The sequence below is a fragment of the Mytilus californianus genome, unplaced genomic scaffold, assembly GCF_021869535.1.
Source record: "Mytilus californianus isolate M0D057914Y unplaced genomic scaffold, xbMytCali1.0.p SCAF_9, whole genome shotgun sequence".
Taxonomy (NCBI): domain Eukaryota; kingdom Metazoa; phylum Mollusca; class Bivalvia; order Mytilida; family Mytilidae; genus Mytilus; species Mytilus californianus.
In genome coordinates, this window is record NW_026262745.1 from 38,260,442 (window position 1) to 38,273,758 (window position 13,317).

The 13,317-nt window shown below is 30.8% G+C and overlaps 1 protein-coding gene across 1 annotated transcript in view; it reads right to left on the minus strand.

Annotated features, from left to right (window-relative positions):
* The window catches only part of LOC127715472 (protein SDA1 homolog), a 34,276-nt gene that overhangs the window by 19,775 nt on the left and 1,184 nt on the right, over positions 1-13,317 (minus strand). Inside the window, exons 2-11 of the mRNA XM_052221531.1 lie at positions 12,371-12,475; positions 10,463-10,561; positions 9,955-10,137; positions 8,118-8,183; positions 7,609-7,701; positions 6,752-6,832; positions 2,907-3,011; positions 2,143-2,215; positions 1,306-1,467; positions 333-391 (exon numbers count right to left, since the gene is read on the minus strand). Coding sequence (XP_052077491.1) covers positions 333-391; positions 1,306-1,467; positions 2,143-2,215; positions 2,907-3,011; positions 6,752-6,832; positions 7,609-7,701; positions 8,118-8,183; positions 9,955-10,137; positions 10,463-10,561; positions 12,371-12,475 — 1,026 coding nt within the window. The remainder of the gene's footprint in view (positions 1-332; positions 392-1,305; positions 1,468-2,142; positions 2,216-2,906; positions 3,012-6,751; positions 6,833-7,608; positions 7,702-8,117; positions 8,184-9,954; positions 10,138-10,462; positions 10,562-12,370; positions 12,476-13,317) is intronic.

The following is a 13,317-nucleotide window of genomic DNA, read 5'->3' on the forward strand; positions in this document are numbered from 1 at the left end:
TCCTTGAAGTCTTGAATCAGTAGATTCTGGAGGACTTGTATTTAAAGTTTATATGTGTAAACTTTGTTGCTAATAATTTGTCAATAAGTCTGAAGTAATAAACATTTGTGAATAAACTTGTAAATAGATACCGTATTATTTAGTTAATGGAATTTACCACAGGATACATTGTCGTGCCATAAATGGCTATGTCCGTCCGTCTGTGTCAATGGTGTTGACCTCTCCTCGGTCACGTTACAGTATTTAACAACCTATAACTCCTTGAGCTTTACATAAGCATGTACAGTTATTCATTTTCTACTTTAGTATTGACTTTAATATGATAAACTTACATCAGGAGGCACTAATTCATGACTAGACTGTGCTGCAAACAACAGTAACTTTGTTACTTCTGAAAAAGTTTAAAATCACTATGTTCAATAAGCCTAACAGATGCTAATACTAAGTCAAAAGACATTTTCTATGTTAAAAGGTAAATAATAATAATTGTAACTCAGAAAAGTTAAATGAAACATAATGTCATTTTGTAACTTTTATATCAAAGATCAGTTTGTTACGCATGTATGCATGGCTTAAATTGTTTTTATTTCATGTTGAAATTTTTCTAGGCCACTAGATAATAACTTTGAAAATTTGTCAAACACAGAAATGCAAACACAATGCAAAAAGACAAATATTCAGTTCAACATTTGCATGGAAAACAAATCATATCTGGTGATTAGATTTTAAAAGATTTTTTTTTAGTTCTGAATGCAACAAGGTCAATCTTCACAAATACAAAATTTGACTTATAGATGTCATGATTTTCACATTCCTGCACTTTCCTGTATATTTCTGAATTCACAATAAGAGTTGATTGTTCAATGACATCATTTATACATATATATTGACCTCCCCTTTAACCAGCATAGCTCATTCATATAAAAGAATCTTGAAATAAGCCTATAAGTGTCTTTTATACAACTGTAAACAAAATATCAGCAAATTATATCCTAGCATTAAAAAATGTCCTGTCAGCACAAAAAGGTTATGTGGCAGCAAGGTAGAAAGAATGACAGATAAGTGTTACATGATAATCCCAGGGTCCATCATGACAGAGACAGAAAAATTTGTTCTAACATTTAGTTTCTGCAAAATTTTAAGATTAAGATAGGATCGCTAAAAAAATTCCCTCATATAAATTTGGGTTTTAAAGAGGGTCAAAATCAAGAAGAAGTAAAGCAAAAAATAATCTTTTGGAACTGGTTTGGCCCTTATAAAGGTGTTATGTGGACAGCAGAAATGGTTAAGAACAGTTATACCTACCTCTTTGATGAGGTTGTAAAAACCTCTGAATATAAGGATAAAAGTTTAACAGGAATAACTGATGAACACCAATCAGTCTTGATATAAGGTCCATCATCATTATCTTAACTTCAAATCTCTCTGTAGTGCTTTCTAATTGTCGGAATAACTTCTCAGAAAAATCTGAAATCACATATAATATATGTCTGTTAGTCTGCATTGTAGCCCTTGTACTTATTCGTATTAGAGACTATCATCATGATCATTTATTTACCTTGTTTATGGCATAAATTAAATGTTTTACTGATAGTTAGTGCGTTTGTGTTTAACACCACTTTCAGCGACCCTAGCTATATCAAGGCAACCATTTTGTTTTTGGTTGAGAAAGCCAGAGCACCCAGAGAAAACCATTGATCTTTCACAGGAAAACTGGCAATCCTTGTCAATCAAAATCAGAGTCGAATACACCTGACCAAGAGTTGGGTTAGAGCTCAGAGTTGACAGGCTAGTTATCACTATTGATAAACTACTTAAGACCACTTTGCCACCAAAGCCCCTGGATGTTGATCTGTAAAACCCAGGTAAAAATTTAACAAATAGTGAAATTTAAAATGTCTCTTCAACCGTATGAAAACAACTTTTAATTTAAGTATTTGAGTTTCAGTATCTAATCTTTGAAAAGTCTGTAATAATCTTCAAACTCATTAATTTCAGGTTTTTTAATTAAGCTTAGTGAGCAAAAAAAGACTGATTGAAATTCAATTAAGTTTTCTTTTATAATTAGACAATGTACATTTATTCCTGGCAACTGATAAAGAAAAGTGCTTTTATAAAAAATATTCTTGAATACAAACATACCTTGGGGATCATGTACTAGATGCAATGCTGAGAAATTAAACACTTCAACTGTCTTCTTTTTCTTCTTGTTTTTCTTTAAAAAAAAAATTAAGCTATCAACTACAGATATCAGTATATAAGTATCAGAAAATAAGCAGATCTAAGGCAACCAACACTTAATAGTTGAACTAAGATTTGTAGGTTCTCTTTACCTGACGTCATAAGAAGCAATTGAAATAAGTGAAACTGCGAGCAACTGCTCACTGATGATACTCCCGCCGCAACTGGATAATTTTAATAGTGTAAAAATATGTAAGTACATATATGATGTAGTTCCTGAGAAAGATGCTACAAAAAATATTCATGGAACGGACCGCCGGACTGACGGACAGACAGAGGTAAAACAGTATACCCCCACTTTTTTAAAGTGGGGTTATAACTACATAAAATATGAATGTCATGAACGAAACTTAAGTCAGTGGTAAGTAAAAATAAAATATAATATAATAAATACATACACAAGTGTTATGTTTTTTTAAAAAGAAAATGTTGAAAACACTATGTACTAAAAAGACAATAATTCACAGCTAATTCATTAACATTTCCACTAACTTCACGCTTATAAATCTTTTTGATAGTTTTGAGAACATTTCATATGTTATAACAGTCAATGCAATTAAGTGGAGTATGATCCGAAGTGCAAAATCGCAGAGTCAACAAGATCGATATTAAAGAAAATCTCAGAAGAAAGATAACATGGACAAAGATCATATATTATAAGTTACCTTTAAAACACCAAGAGCTCTGTCTAGTTTCTTCTGTCTTTTCTTGGTCTTTTTTGCAACTCTATGACCCAATAGTAAGTTCTGTGTTTCTTTTTTCTTGGTGTACTGTATAAAAAATAAAAATTGTGATGTTATATTGACAATAAGAAATAATTTGGCATCATGCTTATATTTTGATGGTCTTCAATGATGAGCTTAAGTGTTTAAGAATCAACATCTGTAAAACGGGTCCAACGACCAAGTATACTTTAATGTTTATGAAATGAACACTTACATGCACCTTTTAATAAAAGTTCTTGGTAGGTGGATTGAAGAAGAAGTGCATCAAATCTATAATGAATATATAATTGAATAAAATGCTCCGCAGGGCGCAGCTTGATACGACCGCAGAGGTCGAACCCTGAACAGTTGGGGCAAGTATGGACACAACATTCAAGCTTGATACAGCTTTGCATTTGGATTGTGATTAAATATTTGACACAGCATAGGTTTCTGACACAGAATGAATGTGGTCTAAGAACTTAAAAATTTTAAATTGGACATTCACCTATTATGGTCCAATATCCAAAATCTAAATACATGGTTAGATTCAGCATATCAAAGAACCCCAAGAATTCAATTTTTGATGAAATCAAACAAAGTTTAATTTTGGACCCTTTTGACCTCAATGTGGACAAAGATGATAACAGGCCCCAAAAATCAAAAATCTAAATACATGGTTAGATTCAGCATATCAAAGAACCCCATATATTAAATTTTTGTTGAAATCAAACAAAGTTTAATTTTGGACCCCGATTTGGACCAACTTGAAAACTGGGCCCATAATCAAAAATCTAAATACATGTTTAGATTCAGCATATCAAAGAACCCTAAGAATTTAATTTTTGTTAAAATCAAACTAAGTTTAATTTTGGACCCTTTGGACCTTAATGTAGACCAATTTGTAAACGGAACCAAAAATTAAGAATCTAAATACACGGTTAGATTCGGCATATCAAAGAACCCCAATAATACAATTTTTGATGAAATCAAACAAAGTTTAATTTTGGACCCTTTGGACCTCAATGTGGACCAATTTAAAAACGGGGCCCAAAATCCAAAAACTAAATACACGGTTAGATTCAGCATATTAAAGAACCCCAAGAATTCAAGAATAAAATCCATTGAAATTGGTCAAGAAATAAGCAATTTATACGATGTATCTTCTTTTGCACAATACTGTGCAATTAAATATTTCTTGCTTTTGCGCAATACTGTACAATTGACAATTTCTTGCTATTGCGCAATATTGTGCTATTGGATATTTCTTGCTATTGCGCAATACTGTGCAATTGAAGATTTCTTGCTATTGTGCAATACTGTGCAATTGAAAATTTCTTGCTACTGCACAATACTTCTTATATAATAATTTACACATCCTGTTTGGTGTGTATCTCCTACCATATCATTATTATTTGCATTTAAATATAAATCAGAAATAACCAACTTAAAATGGAAAATTTTAAAAGAAAAAAAAAAAATCCCCCCCCCCCCCAAATTTTTTGAACCCCCTTACGATTCATCACCCCCAAACTCAATCCCAGCCTTCCCTTTGTGGTATGGTACCTTGCAGTACAATTTCAGAGAGATCCATACCCTTGAACACAAGTTATTGTCTGGAAACTAGAAAAATGTGTTTTTTGGCCCCTTTTTGGCCCCAAATTCCTAAACATTTAAGGCAATTACCCCCAAACTCAAACCCAGCTTTCCCTTTGTGATATGGAACCTTGTAGTACAATTTCATGAAGATCCATACACTTACACACAAGTTATTGTCCTGAAACTAGAAAAATGCTTGTTTTTTGCCCCTTTTTTCCCCTAATTCCTAAAATATTGAGGCAATTACCCCCATCATCAATCCCAGCCTTCCCTTTGTGGTATGGTACCTTGCAGTACAATTTCAGAGAGATCCATACACTTGAACACAAGTAATTGTCTGGAAACTAGAAAAATGCTTATTTTTGGCCCCTTATTCCTAAACGTTTCGGCAATTACCCCCAAACTCAATTCCAGCTTTCCCTTTGTGATATGGAACCTTGTAGTACAATATCAGAAAGATCCATACACTTACACACAAGTTATTGTCATAAAACTAGAAAAATGCTTGTTTTTTGCCCCTTTTTTGGCCCCTAATTCCTAAAATTTTGAGGCAATTACCCCCAAAATCAATCCCAGCATTCCTTTTGTGATATGGAACCTTGTGGTACAATGTCAGAGAGATCCATACACTAACACACAAGTTATGTCTGGAAGTTACAAAAATGCTTATTTTTGGCCCCTTTTTGGCCCCTAATTCCTTTACTGTTGGTACCATAACCCCCAAAATCAATCCCAACCTTCCTTTTGTGGTATTGAACCTTGTGGTGAAATTTCATAGACATCTATTCACTTAAACTAAAGTTAGAGTGCGAAAACCAATGTGTCTTCGGACGACGACGCCAACGTCATACCAATATACGACCACAAAATTTTTTTACGGTCGTGTAAAAACATAATAAGTGGGTCAAAATTGCCTCCCTTAATGACCTCTTTCTCAAGGTATCTGCCTTTGCAATTAAAATAAGTACTTCTAGTGTGTGATGCTAAAAGTACTCAGAAACGTAAAGGTATATAACAAGGATTAAGAAAATGGCTACACATATGTCTTAAGCAATACTCTTTGACATTTACTGATAAACACTGCATGTTTTTAAGGAACTTATACAGGAGTCACCTTTATTTTATCAACTTAATATGCAATCAGGGCTTCCAAAAAATATTTGAGCCAGCCAGACCCTTTTTTCTTACCCCAATTTTAATCTCTTTAAGACGGAAACATAAAATCCATATATATTTACCAAACACATTTGAGTATAAACAGTTCTTTCCACATTATTTCTTCAAGAAAATACTTGAAATGAACGCAAGATAAATGTATCAATAATATTTTTAGCATTTTTGAAGAATTCGGATGCAGATATACACACACCTTCGCACATTCGCAAATATGTACTAGTTAAAACATAGTGGTTCTATCTATCTTTCACTTAAAACCTTTTTAAATTTATCATAAAATCATATTTTAATAAGTATTTCTGATCATTTTTACTAAATTTATACGATGCAAACCAGTAAAATTTTAGAAAAATAACTTTAAATAGACCAATCAATGTCCAGTACAAAATAGTTTACCTGTGATCTGAACAGGTAAATTTCAGCTTTCAGACAACTAATTAACCTTGATTGTAATGAGGGGGTATTAAAGAAGGGCTTGCTTTAAAGTATTTATTCATAATGTCACTTTTATGACTGGAAATGTGTGACTGTTTAAGACGTCAGGTCAAAAGGGCACATAAACTTCAAATTTTTTTCTGAATTATGTTAAAATGGCAAACCCACTTTATATGTCCAATTCAGGCTCGCCACAACAAGTGCAGATTATAATTTGTCGGACTTGTCCAGACAATATGATGGTTTTGGAATCCCTGTTACAATATTTGTTCGGTTTTCCACTTTCATTCTTTTCTAGTAATCAAACTCAGAAACAATGTGTATACAAGAACTGTAAATTAAAAAATTATTGTGAGGTTACCGTTTTTATTATTGCGAATATAGGGACTGGATCAGTATTGCATTAATAAGAACTTGTATTCTGATATCTGATACATATATCTGTATGCAGATTTTCCGAAAATTGCAATAATTTATCATGCATTTTTGTCCATTCTTTAATAATCGCAATAATAAATGCACACACATAATTTCTGAATTTACAATACCTATATTTATTTTGTTAATTAGACCATTTTCCAGCACTTTGTACTAACCTCATCTTCACTTTCACTTTCGTCATCATCAGGTTTTTCATTATCATGTCCTATGAAAAACTTCAGGGCAGCCACCAACATCTGTGAAAATAAAATAATTAAATTAAGAAAAAGGTACTTAGAATAAAAGTCATAAGATAATCACTTTCTAAAAATATTTCCATTATCTTTTTCGATAATGACATTTTAAAACTATTTTACCTTTCTGGAATTGATATATTCTTATACAAAATTCTCTGGAGAATGATTTTCAACACATTTTAAAGTGAAAAAATGCATATTTATTGCCACTGTGTGCATACATTCTATACATTTATATATATAATCTATTTCACAAATTTTTAATTGATTGTATTTCTGGAAATATTAATGCTATATAATTTTTTGATATTCAGATGCAGTTCAACAAGTTTTAAAATCATGCAAATTTCTGGAGCATTTTTTAAAATCAAACACATAAAACATTTTTATGAAACTACATGGTGATATTCTCCACAGAAATAAAAGGCTGTTAAGCCTGTACCAAAAGAACAAAAACCAAAGACAAACATGTTTAACCATGCCTATATGTGCCTGTCGCAAGTCAGGAGCCTGTAATTCAGTGTGTTATTTGTTGCTGTATATCATATTTGTTTTTCGTTAGCTTGCTATGAGGTATAGGCTTTGCTCATTATTGAAGGCAGGACGGTGACCTATAGATGAAACTTCTATGTCATATGGTGTATGGAGCTGAGTTGTCTCATCAGCAATCATACCACATCTTCTTATTTTTAAAGTAACAAACTTTTCACTTCAGTTACTTTGATAAATTGGTTAAATCATTATTATAACTTTAATTTCAACAAACATGTATTCACCTTTGTAACTTTAGAGAAACAAGCAGTGGTTATAACATTTACAGTTTTGGCATCTCGCCAAATATTCCTTCTGTACAGTTCTATCATTACATCCTGTGGAAGAAAATAAATAAAGAAATGGAAATGGAATTTCTTATTCTTCCTGTTAAAGAACCCATTTCAAATTTATATGTAATTGGTTCCATGCTAAAACTTTGTGCCTTGCAGAAAACACAGAAAGTTCCCTCCTGGCTTTATACTTTTGAAACGTTTCCCAATATTAGTTTACAATAAAGCTATGTAGGCTTAATATACTGATACTAATGTTAGCTTCTTGATCTAAAACAATCATTATACTTAATGACACAAAAAAGTAATGTGACCTATTTAAAATCAGGTACAATGCATCTCATCTATGCATTATTTATTACAAAAAAGTCACAGACAGGTTTAATGGAAATTTTAATTTAAATCGATAACTGTTTTAAATTTTTTTGTCAAAGTGTAAATGTTTAAGAACTGCTCCTTACCAATGACATCTTAGCTGCTATAGGATTACTGTCTTTTAACATGGTATACATAAAATTCTGTAATGTCTGAAATCAAAAATCCTCATCAAATGTATGTAAAAATATTAATTGATTACCGTAGCTTAAAATTCATAGTTTACAGTAGCACATACTTAAAGTAAATTCTAAATTTGTATGTAAATAAAAATATTCATGAAGCAAAACTTCACCTTTCAAGTAAAATAAATAAATATATCTTGTTCATCTTGCTCAATCTTTATAAGTTTACTATGCAGTGTTTTGTGGACTGTTTTTTCATCTTTTTCCATGGCGTTGTCTGTTTTTTCATTCTTTCTTATAATTATGATATGTATAGCCCCTTAGTACATTCTGTCTTTTTTTTATAAAAAATATTTTATAAGGATTGAATAGAGATCTATGTATATGACTATTTCATTAATTCATTTCCTTAGCACATAGTATGCAGAGGCACTTATACATGTAGAATACTAGTACAGATGAATAAATGGTAAATAGTTGCAAACATATTGGAACAGAGATGAGCTGTATTGAATAATACCTTCAAAATGATTATTTAGAGCTTTGCCATAAGGGAGCAACCATTTAACTTCAAGGAGGGTTATGGTTTTTTGTCTGAGTAAGAAATTTTTTTTCACACAAAGCGCAAACATTTTTTTAAAGTTTTTTCGACGCTATCAATCAAATTATTTTTTTCAAAATTTAACACTATAAGGTATGGAAAATGTATGGGGAAAATCTGGATTCAGAATATTTTTTTTTTTGTCATCTGCTTGACCAAATTATTTTTTTTCATCAAATTGGGGATCAGAATATTTTTTTAGGAAAAAACCCTAACCCCCTCCTTGAAGTTAAATGGTCGTTACCTAATTGATTGTATTTTGGGGGTGGAGGTTTGAAGGCACTTCTATTTGAATAGACGTATTTACACTTGTATGCAAATTGGTCCGCCATTACGTAAAGTCACACAGGTTCCCGTAAACTTTGACATCATAATTCAAAACATTTGACGTCACAATTAAAAAGTGATTGTTGCCTGACGTCAAAAGGTGATTCGGAGTAGATCTAAGGTCATTCGGAGGCAAAATATAGCTAAATACCAAAAGTGTAAATTCGTTTATTTTATTGGTGGTGTTTATTTTTTAATAAAGATAGCCAGAACAATTATAGAAAATAATCAATTCAAATTATATGCATGGTAGGAAAAATAAAATTATGTATTCCAACCCCAACACCTAAATTTATTTCCAGAACTGCCCTTACAGTAATCCCCAAAACTTGTGATTTAAAGAAGAGTCTGAGAACTAGTAGAATTATTAGTTAAGCTATATAAAACCCATAATTTAAGGAGTTTTATTAATTTGTTAATGTTGTCAAAGTCTGTCACTTACATTACTTTTATACATATTTTCATCTTAAAGTAGTCTTGTTCTTGAATGAAATGTTTGGATATGGTAAAATTAAGAAATGTTCACTTCATTTAAGCCTTACATTATAAATTAATTACTACAAGACTAATATCACTTGTTTTGTGGATTGTTTGTTTACCTTTTTTTATTTGCAGTTGTGGTATCTGTCCTTTGTAAACTTAGGATTTTTTACTGACCCTTTGATATCTTCTTATTTTTCTTATTGATTTAATTGACAATTTAGAGCTCACTTTTTAGTCATGTTAGTGTTGGCATCTGCTTAGTTTATTCATATGGAGATCTGTGAATGTTCCTTTATTGGTTGTTATGCATTGTCAGGTTGCGGTCGTATTGATGTTTACCCAATGACCAACATCTCTATTTTTATCTTCATAATCAATAATACTTACCGAGTTTAATTTCATATTCTTATGTTTGGAATTGACGTTTTTAATATCAGTGACAATATATGAGTATAATGTCTTCCGTAGAACTTTATCTTGACAACGAAATAGTCCAAAAAACAGTTCCAGAAGCTTGGTTGCTTGAATTGTACCTTTATTTCTCAGTAGAATAAGAGCTCTGCAAAATGACTGAAAGAAGATAAAAATTAATAAAACTCACACCTTTATATTTTCATTTTCTAGGTTATAATTATATCTTCTTAATTCCATGGTACCACTTTACATTGTTTTCATATAAATTATTTCTTCATATCATGGGTAATTTAAAAGTACTTTCTATAATTCAACTGGTCAATGTAGAGTTTTACTCTTGAAAGTTTTTAACACTGCTAGCACAAATATAATGTTCTTAAACATCAATAATATAAGTGTTTCTTATGGAACGACTATATTTTTAATCACTTTTTTCTTAATTTGGTTGAGGTATATGTTATATTAATAATTTTTAATTTACCATTCTCATATTCCTGTCGAGAACTGTTGAATGTACTTTCAGGACATCCCACAGTTGTTGTGGAAAATCTGATGAGTCTTCTGGAAAGAGTCCTGAAACCTAATCAAAATATTTCTAAATGTACTTTTTTCAATCTTTGCATGCCCTTTAATTATTGTGTATATATATATATATATAGTGTCTAAAAATAGCAACAATCAACATTCAATCTATCTAGGCATGGATCAGTTTGAAAATAAACTGATACAGTTTCTAATTAAAATTAAATTATATAAATGCCTAAGAATGTATTTTTAACACATGAATGATTGTTATAAAACTATTTTTATAACACTCATTCATGTGTTAAAGCTACATTCTGAGGCATCCAAGGCAATCATAGGTTTGAACGTTGTTTATATTTTTTTGTTTGGGCTTGTATTATATTTGCCTTCGGGGTTTATATGATCCGTTCATCCTATTTCTACTCTTCAAAATTCAAGAGTCTATCCAAAATTGAGGTAAATAATATGACCTTCCAAATACCGTTTCAATTGAAATCGAGAAATGACTTTTGATGTTCTTACAATCGGTATATTAATTACAATACAGATTGATTTTTTTTCAATAAGTTTGCAACATAACTTAAATATATCATGAGTTGCTAACTTATGATATTAATCGTTAAGGTGTATGGTGTATTTCATTACTGTTTACATAAAACTCATATTCTAAAGGACATAATTATACAAAATTTTGCAGTCTTTTGTGGTAATTTGTGAAATATTTTTCTTTACACATAATCTTTCCCATTTCACAACATAATGAAAACATTCAGCTTGTAATTCAGTGGTTGTTGTTTGTTGCTGTATGTCATATTTGTATTTCGTTTATTGTTTTTGACATAAATCAGGCCCTTAGTTTTCTCATTTGAATTGTTCTACATTTGTCATTTCAGAGCCTTTTATAGCTGACTATGCAGTATGGGTTTTACTCATTGTTGAAGGCCGTATGGTGACCTATAGTTGTTAACTTCTATGTCATTTGGTCTCTGGTGGGGAGTTGTCTCATTGACAATTATACCACATCTTCTTATTTTTATAGTTAGACAAGAAATTGTTTTCCATTTTATTGACTCATACAAAGAATATCACTAGTTAAAGAAATTTATTTTAAATACAGAATTTAATGCATGCATTAATAATTGTTAATCAGCTACAAGCGATAACAACAATGAACAAGATGTACTGTGGGCTATTGCTAACTGAGTTCATCTGAACATGCTGAAAATGCTATACAGTGTGACAAGTTTTCAGTTCCTTTAATGTTCTTCTTCCTGTTTGCCAAAAATTTATATATTGAATGTGAACTGAAAAATCACCATTCAATACATAAACTTTTGGCAAACAGGAAGTAAAAAATTAAAGGAACTGAAAACTTGTCATACTGTATGGCATATTCAGCATGTTCAGATGAACTTTGGTGTCAGATATCAAGAAGCTACAACATTTCATTGTTTAGAGAATTTTGACAGAAATGAGTTACTGACAAACTGAGGTAAACTAGTAAACCTTTGGGTAATAATCAAATTAATGTGATTTCTGTACCAGTGGCAGTAGTAGAAACTTACCAAAGATACAAGATTATCCTTGTAAAATTTGAAATGCAAGTTTTTATCATTGTTCATCATGTCACATGTTATCACTCTAATTCGATCAAATATTGCATTAACTTTTGAAAATCAACAATCTTGAAGTCAAATGCTCTACCAAGCTCTAAAGATATAATGATATGACAAAAATTACCAGTAAATATATCCCATAAGAAATTTACATGAAGTATAAACCATTTATATACATGTACATAATCGTAACATACTTAAATTGATGTATTAAATTTATAATATGAATTAACTAATGTATTACTTACTTGAGACAGAAACAAAACTAATTCTTCTAATGTTTTGGAATATTCTGATGGTTTCAATTGGAAGATTTGCAAATTTGACTGGAAGTGACGATATTGTTGCAAAAACTAAAAAAGAAAGAAAACTTATTAATATCTTATGCAGTTGTAAGAAATCTAAAACGTTCCAAAGACAATTCAGGTAGACACACACTACTATTTTACACTCACAAGTTTCTATAAATCTTCTGTAGAAAATTATATATATGTTATAATTTATACAACAATCTCAATGAAATATCACTAATTACACTTTCAGTGAACAACTTTACTCATGAATAAATTTCCTATTGTTTGAACAGAGCATTTACAGTTGTAATATAACAGTACTGTACTTTCCCATTTCACTCTAAAGAGTCTATTTAGTAATTTACATCCTATTGAGAAATATGTTCTTGTCCAATGTTAAGTTAATAACTGCATTAAAATATCACTAATTACACTTTTGCAACCCATCATTCACAATGGAACAGCCCAGGAGTGATTGTGTGTGGGAGAAATAATGCATTCATGGCTCAAATAGAGTTTACAATAAATTTTATGATTTAAATCCATTTATTTGGAAAATTTTGTTGAAGGAAACATCACAATTTCAGAAATAGTCAGTTTTTCCAATAACTAATAAATCATAAGAAGTTCCAGACGCAATTTTTCTCTAGACCTAAATTTGCAAAATATTCATTAATCATGTCATTAAATTAGTTGTTTCACTTTTTTTTCAATATTACAAATTACAGACATTATTTTGTTCAAATGAAGAATTCGTTTTTGCTCCATTGGGCCTGATGGGGCAGAATGGTAACCCTGACAGGTAGAATCAAAATACTAAATCTTCTAGGTCAATTAGAAATTATAAATGTAATAAATTTTCCCCAACACCTAGTGCTATCATGATGATATCCAGCATTGAA